The sequence below is a fragment of the Saccopteryx bilineata genome, chromosome 4, assembly GCF_036850765.1.
Source record: "Saccopteryx bilineata isolate mSacBil1 chromosome 4, mSacBil1_pri_phased_curated, whole genome shotgun sequence".
Classification (NCBI taxonomy): Eukaryota; Metazoa; Chordata; class Mammalia; order Chiroptera; family Emballonuridae; genus Saccopteryx; species Saccopteryx bilineata.
The window spans coordinates 162,412,096-162,425,423 of record NC_089493.1 but is presented as its reverse complement, the minus strand read 5'-3'; the positions used below and the strand labels follow the sequence as shown (position 1 = coordinate 162,425,423).

At 44.7% G+C, this 13,328-nt stretch overlaps 1 protein-coding gene across 1 annotated transcript in view; it reads left to right on the top strand.

The window, feature by feature from the left end:
- The window catches only part of SPOCK1 (SPARC (osteonectin), cwcv and kazal like domains proteoglycan 1), a 523,795-nt gene that overhangs the window by 214,650 nt on the left and 295,817 nt on the right, over positions 1-13,328 (top strand). The window contains exon 3 of the mRNA XM_066272544.1: positions 5,393-5,438. Coding sequence (XP_066128641.1) covers positions 5,393-5,438 — 46 coding nt within the window. The remainder of the gene's footprint in view (positions 1-5,392; positions 5,439-13,328) is intronic.

Sequence of the window (13,328 nt, the reverse complement as noted above, 5' to 3'; positions counted from 1 at the left end):
TCAAAGAATCACTCTATATAGGAGTGTGTGTATAAACATATACCCACCTGTATTAACTCACACACACACAGTAACAGTTACAGGGATTTCTCAGGGATACAGTGGCCTTAAAGCTGAAACATTACTTGTCCCATTTTATACATTTTGGCCAGGACGTACTGTGTGCTTATTAAATACTCCTGGTCGAGACAATGAGGCTCCCATTTACCTTCTAGGCTGGTATTTTGCATTATCTCAGGTCATCTTCAGATAATACTACAGTTTTCAAAAAACTTAGCCAAGATATTTATGAAGGAGCAACAATCTGTTTCGTGCGAGCTCAGTGTCTGATTTGTACTATCTGAATCTGTAAGGTAGATAGTATATCACATCACCTTCAGAAGCAAGAATAAAGCAGCTGGACTTCAAACAAGGCTTCCATTTGGTTCTGCCACCCCGTCTCTTCCTCCGAGTCTGCTCTAACAGTCTCTGGGGCTGCGATAAGTAGCTCTCGAAAGGCAAATCCCTGGGAATGCTTGAGCTATATTGCATCAGCCATTTTGGGACTGTGGGACAGTGGGGAAAAAAAATACAAAATAGGCTGGAAACATAGACTTTCCAATTGGTTATGAGCACCCACAATGAAGGATTTAATCACTCAAATTATAGCAGGAATATTTTTGCCTCTTCTCATGTCAGGGAGGCTTAAAAGTTTTCTTGCAAGATGCTTTATAGAGCAGAATGTTCTTTGGCATACGTGGATATATATGTACATATATTTATTAAATTATGGATTGATAAATATTTTTATTAATATCTATTATATGTAATAAACAATGTGTTCTATATGTATATATTTTAAACAGATTTCTTTTCCATGAATGCTTATCAAAATGGCTGTCTCTAAAGTAACTGCAAACCCAGAGTTACTGGGTACCTAATTTTCACAGGGTCTGGTATTATGTTAGTAAGATATTTATTGGTGAGATAAATGGAGAAATGTGGTTTTATCTACACTGATCAGCTGTGGAAGAGTAACCAAAAACGTTGGGCCCGTGATCAGCCTCAGACTGCTATTCTCCCTCCACCACCAGCACCACCTCCTTTATCCTCCTCCTACCCACCTCATGACCTGTCACTTTCCAGCTGTGATCTTTATGCCGATTTTTTATGCCTTCTTACTGTGACTTCATGTTGCCCTGGGATAGCTCATGATTTCGGACCTAAGTCAATACACTCGTGTTTAAGACTGTTTACATTGATAGGTTCTAGATTTTCAAAGTTGGGCACTTTCCATTTATGAAGTAGCGTGGTGGAGTGGATGGAACGAGCATTTCCTCATCTGGGAGGAATTTTTTTTTCCTTATTTTTTTCAAGTGAGAGGAGGGGAGATAGATGCCTGCATGCACCCCGACCAGGATCCACCTGGCAACCCTCATCTGGGACCGATGCTCTGCCTATCTTGGGCCAAGCTCTCAACGGAACTATTTTAGCACCTGAGGCAGAGGCTCCATGGATCCATCCTCAGTGCCTGGGCTGATGCACTCAAACCAATTGAGCCATGGCTGCAGGAGGGGAAGAGAGAGAGAGAGAGAGAAAGAGAGAAGCAAGAGGGAGAAAGGTAGAGAAACAAATGGTCACTTCTCCTGTGTGCCCTGACCGGGAATTGAACCCAATACATCCACATGCTGGGCCGACACTCTGCCACTGAGCCAACTGGCCAGGGCCTCATCTGAGAGGAATTTAAAGGCAGACTGCTCCTGCCATGCCCAGCAGAGGCCTGACAGAATTACATCGTGCAGTGAAACCCCCAAAGTGCACATGTGCACTAACACTGCCATCTTTTATTCCACAGCCCCTGTTATGCACTAACAGGAATAATTGAATTTAATAAGTAACTATATTTAGACCCGCATCTTCCTGTTTAGGTTTATGTTTTAAAAATGAACTGTTGCTGAGGTCCTTGCGAGTCATTTTGAAAAGCTTCATCAGTAGATAATAAAGTTACCAGTTAAGAGGCCAACCCAGATACGCATCTCCGGCGAATTTGATCTAACACATCTGACATGCTTTTTAGCACTGCCTGAATTTTAACAGGCTGCTACTTATATGGGGTGATGAGGGAGATGAGAGGCGAGGGCTCCTTACGTCCTCACCGGGGTCTGGGCAGGCTCGGGCCCACACAGCGGGAGCACACTTGGACACCAGGCAGCACTGAGGTGATGTGCCGGCAACACGCTACTTCCTGGGATGGGGCTTGTCCGTGTTAGAAAACTGACAGAACTGTCAACAGCATGGGAAATCGTGACACTGTTTTATGATAATGTAAAACATACACTATATATTTTTGTTTAGATAGAAAATAAGAAAAAAGCCGGGGCAGTGGAGAAAGGCCCAGCACTGATATTGACAGAGTGTTGGTTCGGGGCCACCGCAGCTGTCCTTAGGTCCTCTGAGCATCCCGGTGTTAAGTGGGACTCAGGAGGGAGCACATTCCCAGGATGTGAAGCTCTAGAAGAGGAATCCTTTTCTCTTTGGCTTTCCCCACATGGGTTTGGATGCTACCTCACCACCATGAAGAGTGATTTGATGGCTAGTACCATGTGGAGGGTGAGCCAAATGTCTGGGCATCTCATACTCAGACCTTGCTGCAGAATGCCCACTACAAAGCCCCCTGCCCCCATGCTCATTAGCTGTCCTCCCAAATGTGCCCTGGTACCTAGAGTGCTTCCTGAAAGTTCATGATCATGGTCCCTGATAGGGGGACTTCTATCTTAGCTGTAGCTGAAACAGTTACCCTGAAGATGTTATCAGCTCCTGGCTCATTGGTTTTTGCTTCGATAAGCCCTTTCCTAAAGCAGCATTACAGCAGTTGCATGCACGGAGTCCCTTTCTTTCTCTGCTTGGCCTTGCTGAGCCAGGGGCTGTTGAAGGACTCATTCTGTGTAGCGAGCCCTCAGTTGAGGTGCACTTTCACATTCTGGCAGCAATTAGGCAGCGTTATTACATTTCAGTTGGGTTTCAAATGTTCTAGTGCAGACGCCTGCTTTTAGGGGCTTTATATTTAAACGATGATTTTCCCCAAGAAATTTGTAAGAATGGCAATTATAGTTAACCTGGAAAAGTGACAGGTTCCAGAAGCATGGTTCAAATTCTACCCGAGTTATAACATGTGGTACAGTCATTAGGGAATATTCAGTTCTCGAGACATTTTCAAACCTTTCTTTGACATCAAAGAGAATGTGACATTTTGGACACACATCCTAAGCTCCCAAGGACTTCCTTGTATTAGAACTGCATATTCAGGTGGCAGGCATTTCACAAGACTCCACATTGTCATCAGATGTGATGCCGTCCTCTGGATGTGAAGGGGGCGCTGATGAACCACAATTGGAAAGATGGACGTTTTGTTATAATTTTTCCTTTAGTGGTGGCATGAGTTTATCTTGGGTAGTCCCTTCTCTTGTCCATATGAACAACAGGATAGTTGGCTCCAGGCTTATGTCTAGGGCTCAGAGCACACTGGCCATCAAACTGTGAAATTACGGGCTAAATTTTCCACCTGCCATCCAGCCCTTAATTTAGAATCATTTAACACTGGCCGCTGAGCTTCAAACCACATAGGTCCAAAGCTTCGGAGTCATAGATGGAGAGAGAGGTGGCAGAGGGATCGTTTTAAGGCTTCTCAGTGATATTTCCGGGTACAGCCTGAGAGACTTCCTAACCAGATGGGTGACATGGGCCAGTTATGCCACAAAATCAAAGCCAAAGCAAAGGGGGCCAATTCCTTGGAGTTAAAAATAATTTAGTGGTGAGCCACCAGGGTCCAGAGGAACCAGCTCATGTTTATTCATGCTCTGGAAAATGGAATCACTGCCCATGAAGCAATATGTTCTGATTTTACTCTAAACCCAGTTTCCTAAAATCTATTTAAGGGCTTAGGTGAACTCAACAAGTATCTAATAAAACCAGGTAATTGTACAACACAGAGGTGGATAAAATTCACAGGAGAGCATGTCAGAGACCAACTGCAGCAAGAGACAGCATGGACAGTAATTTAAACTAATTGTGCACTTGGATATGAATTAACTTCTCAGGAATAGAAATTTAGGCCTCATTTTGGACAGCTTTCTGAAACAGTTTGCCGCATTCAGCGTACCTGCCAAAAACACATATGGCAAATGCCCTAAAAATGGTGTGAGGACGATGTAGGTGGGTGAAGGCTCTGCACCTTCCAAATTTCAGTTTTGCTGACACAGTGGGGTGGGTGAGCGCTGAGGGCTGGATGGGGAGAGTAGGCAGCAGTGGGGTGGGAGGAAAGGGCTATTAGAAGTGGAGAAGAGATTAAATGCAACTATAAAGGAGCAAGTGACCCCAGACCCTTGCAAGTTTAAAGCAATGAAGTGTCTAGCTTCCGCGCCTACACTGATGCAGTGCAAGGAAGACATGGTTATGAGTCAGCCAGACTGGCGAGCCTTTGTTATTTTTTTGCGTGTGTGTGTTTTTTTAATTCAGTGAGAGGAGGGGAGTCAGAGAGACAGACTCCTGCATATGCCTCTACCAGGATCCACCCAGAAAGCCCACTAGGGGGCAATGCTCTGCCCATCTGGAGTGTTGCTCTGTTGCTCAGCAACCAAGCACTTCTTAGCACCTAAGGCAGAGGCCATGGAGCCATCCTCAGCACCCCAGGCCAACTCATCCCAGTGAAGCCATGGCTATAGGAGGGGAAGACAGATTGAGAGAGAGAGAGAGAAAAGCAAGAGGGAGAGGGATAGAGAAGTAGATGGTGCTTCTCCTGTATTCCCTGACTGGGACTCAAACCCAGGACATCCACACACTGGACCAATGCTCTACCACTGAGCTAACCAGCCAGGGCCTGTTTGTTTGTTTTAACCTTTACACGCTGAGAACAAATGGTCTTAAGCTATATGTACACCTCTGGCTAGTTATAGCATTTTAACGGCCCTCTGTTTTTAGGTTTTGTGAGTGTTGAACAACTGGAACTGTGCCCCACAAGTTACATGCCTCCATGTAAAAGAAATGTTACAAAGAGGTTTAGTCTTCAGTGAGAGCTGCAGGGCCTCACTGCAGTGTAATTGACAGCAAATACACCTGGCACTTGTGGATGGTGTCCTGGTTTATCTGTCAGAGTGAGGAGGGCATGGCTGCTTCCATCTGAGGCTGAAATGCTTTTACTCCTCCCTCAGTTTAATTTAATCCATACAGTTTGAAAGACAAGAATTGGAAAAGTGAATTGATATGGTTGATTGCATGTTAACATCTGTTTTGGGAAAGAAAGTCTTATTGTTTGCCTTTGTGTTTTGGGAGATGGGGAGAAAGGTAGCCTTTTATGCAGTTACGTGAGAAGCTTCCCGAAATCTGACCTTTGTTTTCCATTTTTTCCCTTATATAGGGTGATTATTTCCGAAACTGGAATCCCAACAAGCCCTTTGACCAAGGTAAGGATGCACTATTTCTTGCCGTGTGTTTCGTGGGAAACACTCACTTTCTTTTCCCCGCATGCTGAGTTACGGTCCCTCACGGGCCAGCTGTCTTTTTCTTATTGACTTGGGGAACAGAATTGACTGGGGGTGATTGAAATTGTTCTACGAAATTGATTATTTGTTTGAGATTGCCTAAAACAGATTAAGAAAAAATCTGTTAATTGGATTGACTACAGTAATCATTGGTTGCTTTTGTTAAAAAAAAGAAACAAGTAAAATGGTTATTAGACTAACCTGACCATTGCTGGGCTGAATCCGGTGATGTCATTCATGGGAGAGACAGTGCCCGAGTATGTCGCCCAGTCTACGTGACCCATAACAATGAGACTTTCTCTCAAGAAACAGGTTAATTCTGAGAGGCTTTTGATGGCTCTAGTATTTTTATTTGTTAAAGAACTTCATTGTGGTTTCTAAAGAGAAATTTGTTTCCGAGTTGGCTTGCTGGCCACTTGGGCGTAAGCCTGGTCCTCAAGGGCTGTCCCACTCACACCATAAAGCCTGTCCCCGATCCGATGGCCATTGTGAATCACCGTTGTGGTAAGCACTGCCTTGAACAGGCACCCGTTCCTGTTGTTCTGTGTGTGGCCGCTGCCGGCACAGACCCTGCTTGCCAAAGAGGATGGTAGATTGTACTTTGAGTACGTATATGCAATTAATCCTGAAACTTGGAGCAAAATGTGGCCACCAAGCCTCAAGGTTCACGTTTCTGAGGATGAGTTGAGTTGTTTCAGTTCTGCGACTCTGATGGTCAGCTTGACACAAAGAAGTTCAGAGAGGCGTTGACTTGTTACATGGTGCAAGGCGCTCCTTTCTTCCTGCTCTTTTGTCATTTTGATTATCTCTCTCTCTCTCTTTGGACTCTGATTTTCTTATAAGCAAAATTGGTATTAAAATTCCACGTGTGCATTTTAGTTCACGCCTTAAAGTAGAGCAACATTTTATTCACTCATACACGTGTGCATTCATTCATTCTCAAACCTGACTTAAGTATTACTGTGCACATAAGCGCCAGACAGGCTCTGGGGAGAAAGCAAAACAACTGCGGGGCAGCCCGGAGGAGCTCGGAGTGGGCAGCCAACTCAGGCAGTGTGTGGGGAGGGTCTGCTGCTTAGGGCTGCGATGAGGGTAGGTGGGGGAGCACCTAGCAGGCGGGGGACTTGGTGTGTGCGCAAGTGTCGGGAGCGGACACGGAGGAAGACTTTCTTTCAGATGCTCTGTCTGGGGTCGTACGTATCTTAGCGCCTCACTCCTTCACAACTTGAGCCACTTCTGAATCGTCACAATAAATCACATTAGAGCATATGAAGGTATTTGTAATTTAGTTTATAAGTTTTCCATCAAAAATGGTCAAAATTTTCAAAGATTTCCTTTGAAAGGATGCACTTTCACTTTGGAAGGGCATGCTGAGGCTGAGCAACCCATTGTCTGTCTGACACGCACACCCCTTGGTCAGCGCCCCTACAGGCTTTAGCTTACAGAGGGGCCGGAACTGAGATTGGCAGGGAACTGACTTCCTAGCCTGAACCAGAAACGGGTCCTTGTTCTGTAAGGATCAATATTGCCAGATAACAACAAGATTTACACTTCCTCAAGGTTTGCAAACAAAAACTTGACCCTGGGAACATGGTTTACTGTTACTTCCACACATTGGAAAGGTACTCTTGGGAGTGGGGGGCTGGGCAGCCCTCGACCTTGGGGATATGAATGATTGCTTCCCTTGATGGGAGGTCTAACATAGAAACTGGGCTCCAAAAAGAACATGGTATTTAAATCTGTTTAACCCAAAAGACCAAAGAATGACAGCACCTATTTCCGGCAGAGCCCTGCCCCCTGCTCCCTCTTCCTAGCATTGTGGGCTCGGAAGCCAGATCTGCTTATATAAATCCTCCACGAAAACCTCCCAATGTAATGGGGTATAATTGCGGGCCTCAGCCGAGAAGCCCCACTTTGTATCTCAGGTGTGGCTGCTGTTGGTTATTTATATACAAAGCCATGGGGAGAGGAGGGGATCTGAGAATATCCTTCACTTAAAATATCAGCCCTAGCAGATGTCATCAATTACACTGTGTGCTGCTCAATAAAGATGGGAGGTTTCTTTCTTTTTCTTTTTCTTTTTTTTTTTTATGTGAGGCAGGGAGGCAGAGAGACAGACTCCCGCATGCACCCACACCGGTATCCACCTGGCAAGCCCACTAGGGGGCGATGCTCTGCCCATCTGGGGCTGTTGTTCTGTTGCTCGCAACTGAGCCATTTTAGTGTCTGAGGCGGAGGCCATGGAGCCATACTCAGCACCTGGGGCCAACTCCTTAAACCGCCTGAGCCATGGCTGAGGGAGAAGAGAGAGAGAGAAGGAGGAAGGGTGGAGAAGCAAATGGTTGCTTTCTCCTGTGTGCCCTGACCGGGAATCGAACCTGGGACTTCCATATGCCAGGCCAACGCTCTACCATTGAGCCAACTGAGCAGGGCCATGTGGGAGGTTTCTGTATCAGCACCGACACGACTTGCTGAAACACAAGCCACAGGCATGGAGATGGGAGCAGTTCATCTTCCAGAAAATGGGAGCTTGCTGAACTCTGGTGGGAGCTGGCAGCCGCAGGGCGGTCATTCCCCTCCTGATCCAAAAGGGAATCAGAGGCTTTTGGTTGGAGAAAACTTACAGTTTGTAGAAATGGAACTTGTTGGAGAGCATGTCAGAGCTTCAGGACAGATACGGGCTGGGACAGAGTTGGAAGGGGCCTCATTGGTGGAGCTGGGTGTGGACTGGGCTTGAAGTGAAAGGGAAACGCAGGGCAAGGAGGACCACGTGGGAAAATCCAGTGCCCTGCAGCCAGAAAGGTGGAGTCGAGGCAGGGTGTGAAAAATGTACCAAGATATGAAGTCTGAACTTTGTTTTGTTGGTACTGGGGAGCCATAGCATGTTTGTGAGCAGTGGAGTGACATGATGAGGGCAGTATCTTAGAGGACCCAGTCTGGCGACTCAACAGCTATGATTAAGAGCCCAAGACACACCTGCTAAATGATGTCCCTCCTGTAGGACTCTTAGGTAACTTCTCCACTGCCTCATTCATTAATTTGGAATTTGGCTTATTTCAAGGTGGTCTGACTTACCATTCAGTTTGCAGGTTGTCATAGGTGTTGGTGTAAATAGTTAGGACACTCACTGTATTCAAGAAGATTTAACTTGGGTGGTGGGCACACAATGCAGTGTACAGATGATGTGTGATAGAACTGTACACTTGAAATCCCTATAATTTTACAAATCAATGCCACCCCAATAAATAGAAATAGTTCCCTGTAATTGCTCTCTCTGCTTAAGGGTATTTACTGACCTTTGAAGAACAGGGCTTCATAGAACAAGCAGTTATTATGTAATTGATGTCAAGGCAGTTAGCAGAAAATGCCTCACCTGCCAGGCTACTTCTATGAAACCGAAAATGTCTTTACATTGTTATCTTTAAGCAAATCATTAATGTTTCTGCCAGTAGCGTATAATGGCCATCAACCTCAGGCTTTCTAAGAAGTCTTTCCGAGATTTGGGCAGAGTAGGATATCCTTTTGGATTGTAATGATTTAATGCTGGATCTCACTGAAGGGACAGACAGGAGTTTGGAATTGAAGGGAACAGTGAACTCGGGCAAGATCTTTCTTTGTGAAACCCACAAGGGCTGACATCCTGCAGAGAGAGTTGGGCAGGCTGCAAAGTTTGAGAGGGCAACAGGCAGATGTGAGTGGTTTCCTGTCTCATATAGACAGGAGGAGTGGAGGTAGGTGTTGAGCACATACAAGGTTTATGCTTCTCAAAGTATCATCTGGTCCAGCAAGATGCTTCCCCGAGAAAAAGCCTCTGGTCAAATAAGTTTGGAACATGCCCATACTCTGTTCATCCCTTGAAGTTTCACAAAGCTCATTAGCAATTCAAAAGCTCTATGAAGTCTTTTAGTAAAAAAGCCAGGGTAACTGACCATTTTCCAAATCTGCCTTTGACCACGGTTTTGATTTTTGACTCCACACCTATCAGGTACCCAGAGAAAGCCGTGTGTTCTGTGGGATACACTGGGATAAGTGCAGTTTGGGGTCTTGGGCTTTGCAGGCTCTTCTCCACGTCCAGAACTTGATGCTGCCAGTTACGAGCTGCATGATTCCAGGCAAGTTGCTCATCTGGTTCTCAGCCTTCCCATCTGGACATGGCAGCAACAGAAGCGCTGAGAGGATTAAATGAGTTAGGATGTCTGGCATGTAGGAAGTGCTCAGTAAGGGCTGTTTTTAGCAAATAATTGATCTTTTTTCTTCTCTGTCTTCCCACTTAGCAGCCTCTCCCTGTTGCTTCCCTCCCTTCTCACTGAGAGTTTTCTTTCTCCTTTTGTTCCCTTCTGGGGGTCTTCGGAGTTGTAACGCTCTGAAATGCTCAGGGCTAAGTTGGAGCTGGGCCTGTTTTATTTTAGACAGGTCCCTGCCATGATTCACCTCAGATCCTCATTATGGGGGCTCAGGAGAGCCAGGCTCTTAATGTGTTCTTACATTTATTCCATAAAGTTACCAAATGCTCAGTGTTGAAGCTTACTGGGCTAGATGAGAGGGACCACAGTAAGGAAGGCCTCTCCGTGGACAATCCAGGTGATTGATCGTAAGTCATCTATGGTCTTACACAGGCATCATGTGTGCATAAGTACAGCACTTCCCCCTTACCCATAGGGGGCAGTTCAAGACCCCCAGTGGATGCCTGAAATTGAAGATAGTACCAAACCTTATATACACTATTATTTTCTATACATACATACCTATGATAAAGTTTAAGTTATAAATTAGGCATAGTAACTAATTAACAACAAATAATAAAATAGAACAATTATAACAATATTCTGTAATAAAAGTTATGTGAGAGTCCCCTCTCTCTCTTTTTCTGTCTCATAACTGATCCTATAACCGACACAGGTACTAAGTGACTAATGGGCAGGTCGTGTATACAGATGGCATGGAGATACTGGACAAAGGGATGATTCATGTCCGGGCCGGACGGAGCGTGATGACACAGTATCTCATCATGCTACCAAGAACAGCATTCAATTTAAAACTTATGAATTGTTTACTTCCAGAACTTTCTATTTAATATTTTCAGACATTGGCTGACTGACTGTGGGTAACTGAAACCATGGGAAGCAAAACCACAGATGAGGGGTGACTATGGTCCTGGGGGTGATGGGGTGGTGGGAGCGGGAACCAGCGGGGATGCGAGGGGGGTTTGGCTGGGAGACTGGAACACCCATAAGGTGTCAAGTGTTCACATAAGTGACATAGGCCAGTTTTCGGTGAGGCAACAGTTTTTGCTACAACTCGGCCTCATTCTGTGGGTCGAGGTGCCACCAACCCTCGCTAACAAGCACCTTCAGTGCGATGGTGGAGGTGCTGAGACAGAGTTCTCTTTTCCTGTGGAGGGCGCTGTTGGGGAAGGTTATCCAAGGGCCCAGAGGGGGAAGGAAGAGAGAATTCACTGAGCTACAGTACTGTGGTTAAAGAAAAATAAAAAGTGTTGCTTGGGGGTTCAAGGAATAGGGGCAAAAAAGACGCAAAGTGAATGCTAACAAATTGTTTCAAAGCTCCACGGCCAGTCTTTGAACAAGAAAACTGAAATTATTCATAATGCGTCAGCTAAATAAAAGGTTTTCTTCTTGTGTTGGGAGGGGGGGTGGATTGGGAAGATAATTTATTTGTATTACCAAACCTTCACTTTAATATAAAATGCTGATTACCCAAAGCAATGAAACACAAGTTAATTTAGGTTCTATCCCTAGCTATGGTTCACTCAAGGAAGAACCTACTGATTTATTTGGCTATGAAGTTCCACTTGGTGAGACAAACTATTTTAGGAGGAATGGCTGAAGGAGGATTTAGCATGGAACTTTTTTTTTTTACAAGTGGGTTCTTTTAATGTGCATGGACTAAGTGAATGTTCTAAGTAAAGTGTGTAGCTGCTGGTTTTAAGGGTACTGTTTCTCTTCTGGAGTGAATACCGATCTCTCTTCCAGAGCAGCCAGCTCTGACTGAACAGCAGCCGATGCTGGTGATCTTCAGAGCAGAATAGGAGCTGGTAGAAACTTACCTGCAGATAAAAATAAAGCTCAGAACACTGGGGCTCCTTTCACTCATGCTGGTCACTTGAATGGAAGAGAAGAAGAAAAACCCTGTCCTTTGACTTGCAATCTGTTATACCGAGACCCCAACCAGCTCAAATCCTGACCATGACCCCAAACTGCTTTGAGGTGACAATTCTAAAACTCAAAGGGAGAGAGTTCTTCGTGCTCCAGCTGTTTCTGGAGCCAGTGTCCCGTGGATTAGCCCAACATTCACATTTTGTTTAAGTTTTCAATGGTTCAAGGGGGAGGCAAGATGGTTTATTTTTAAAATTGTTTAGAAAAAGATATTTCCCTTCTGGATTAATCTGAAGTTTTACTTGATAGACTTAATAGGACTCTTAAGTCCCTATAGCTTTCTTCTTCACATAGAGTTTCACTCCCCCACACCCCAGAAAGAGCCTCCAATTTGCATTCACACAGCCTTGATCATTTTGTTGTTGATGTTGTTTAAGGATCTGTTCACTGTATCTGATGCCTTGAACCGTTGATTTTCAGAGCAGCTGGCCTGGTTTATGGGAAGCATCTTAATGATGTTCTCCTGGTTCTGTCATGTTTAGTCTGGTGGGTTCTCTCTCTCTCACCTTTGCCTTTCCGCATAATTTAAGGATGAGTCTGGCCTCTATAGCAACAGATCCTCTTATGCATTCTATTCCTGCCCTGGACATCCACACCCCACTCTAGCCTCTTTTCTTCTGTCATGATTATGACAATAAAATAATAATGGGAAAGAATTCTAGAGTACTGACTTTTAAATGTTCCAAATCAGTTGTGCCAGGAAAGGAGCAGAAACCTAGTAATGTAAACGCAGTGTGCCCCTGCTTTAATTGTCTGTCCTCTTGGAAGTTAGATCGAGTGGAAAGTGTTATCTGTCATCTCTAGCTGCCTTTGAAAAGGAAATAAAACATTAGATATAATATTGAAATCCCTTGGGGGCCCCTCCTTGGTCCTCTTTCCCATTTTCTTTTCCCTTGAGGTGACCATATCATCAACATGCTCTTCTGTCTGCATTCTGTTTTCATGTCATATGGGTATGTCTACGACCAATTCATTTCATCACGTACCCTACAATGGAAATGAATGTTTTTCTCTCTAACGTGTTTATCTTACTGAAAGTTGTTTTTGACAGTTTTGGTTTTGACAATTGTAGATCTAGTCAGTCCCTTTCTATTGTAATGCTCCATCAGTCCCCTCACTCCTTCATGGGGGACATTTCTGTGACTCTGTTTGTTTTGCTGTTGGGGCTGCTCTTTGGTCGCATTTCTAAAACAGTGACACATTTTTCCATCAAGCCACATGGCCCGGAGAGTGTGGTATCCCAAGTGGGGGTCGAGGCGGGCCATCACTCTGCCGCTATTAAAATGTGCATCTTCAGGCAAATCTGTGGCCTTTCCTGACTTCAGTTTGCCCGTCTCTGAAATCAAATGGGTAAAGTAGGTGGTTGCTGAGTTCTCTCCTGTCTGTAACAGTTAAGCTATCATGCCTGCAGGCAATGTGGAGTCTGTTTATGTTTTCCTTGTGAAAAAAAAAAAAAAACAATGAAAAATTTGAAGCTTGCTGCTCTTATTTTATAGGTTATGGTTTAACCAGTGAGGTATGAATATAATTTCAATAAAAACAGTGGAATTAAATGGGCCTTTTAACTATCGGAAATGGGGCGGGGGATCAGGATCAAAAGCAGAAAAGGCCAAAGTAACAGGTGCTTCCTCTCCTCACA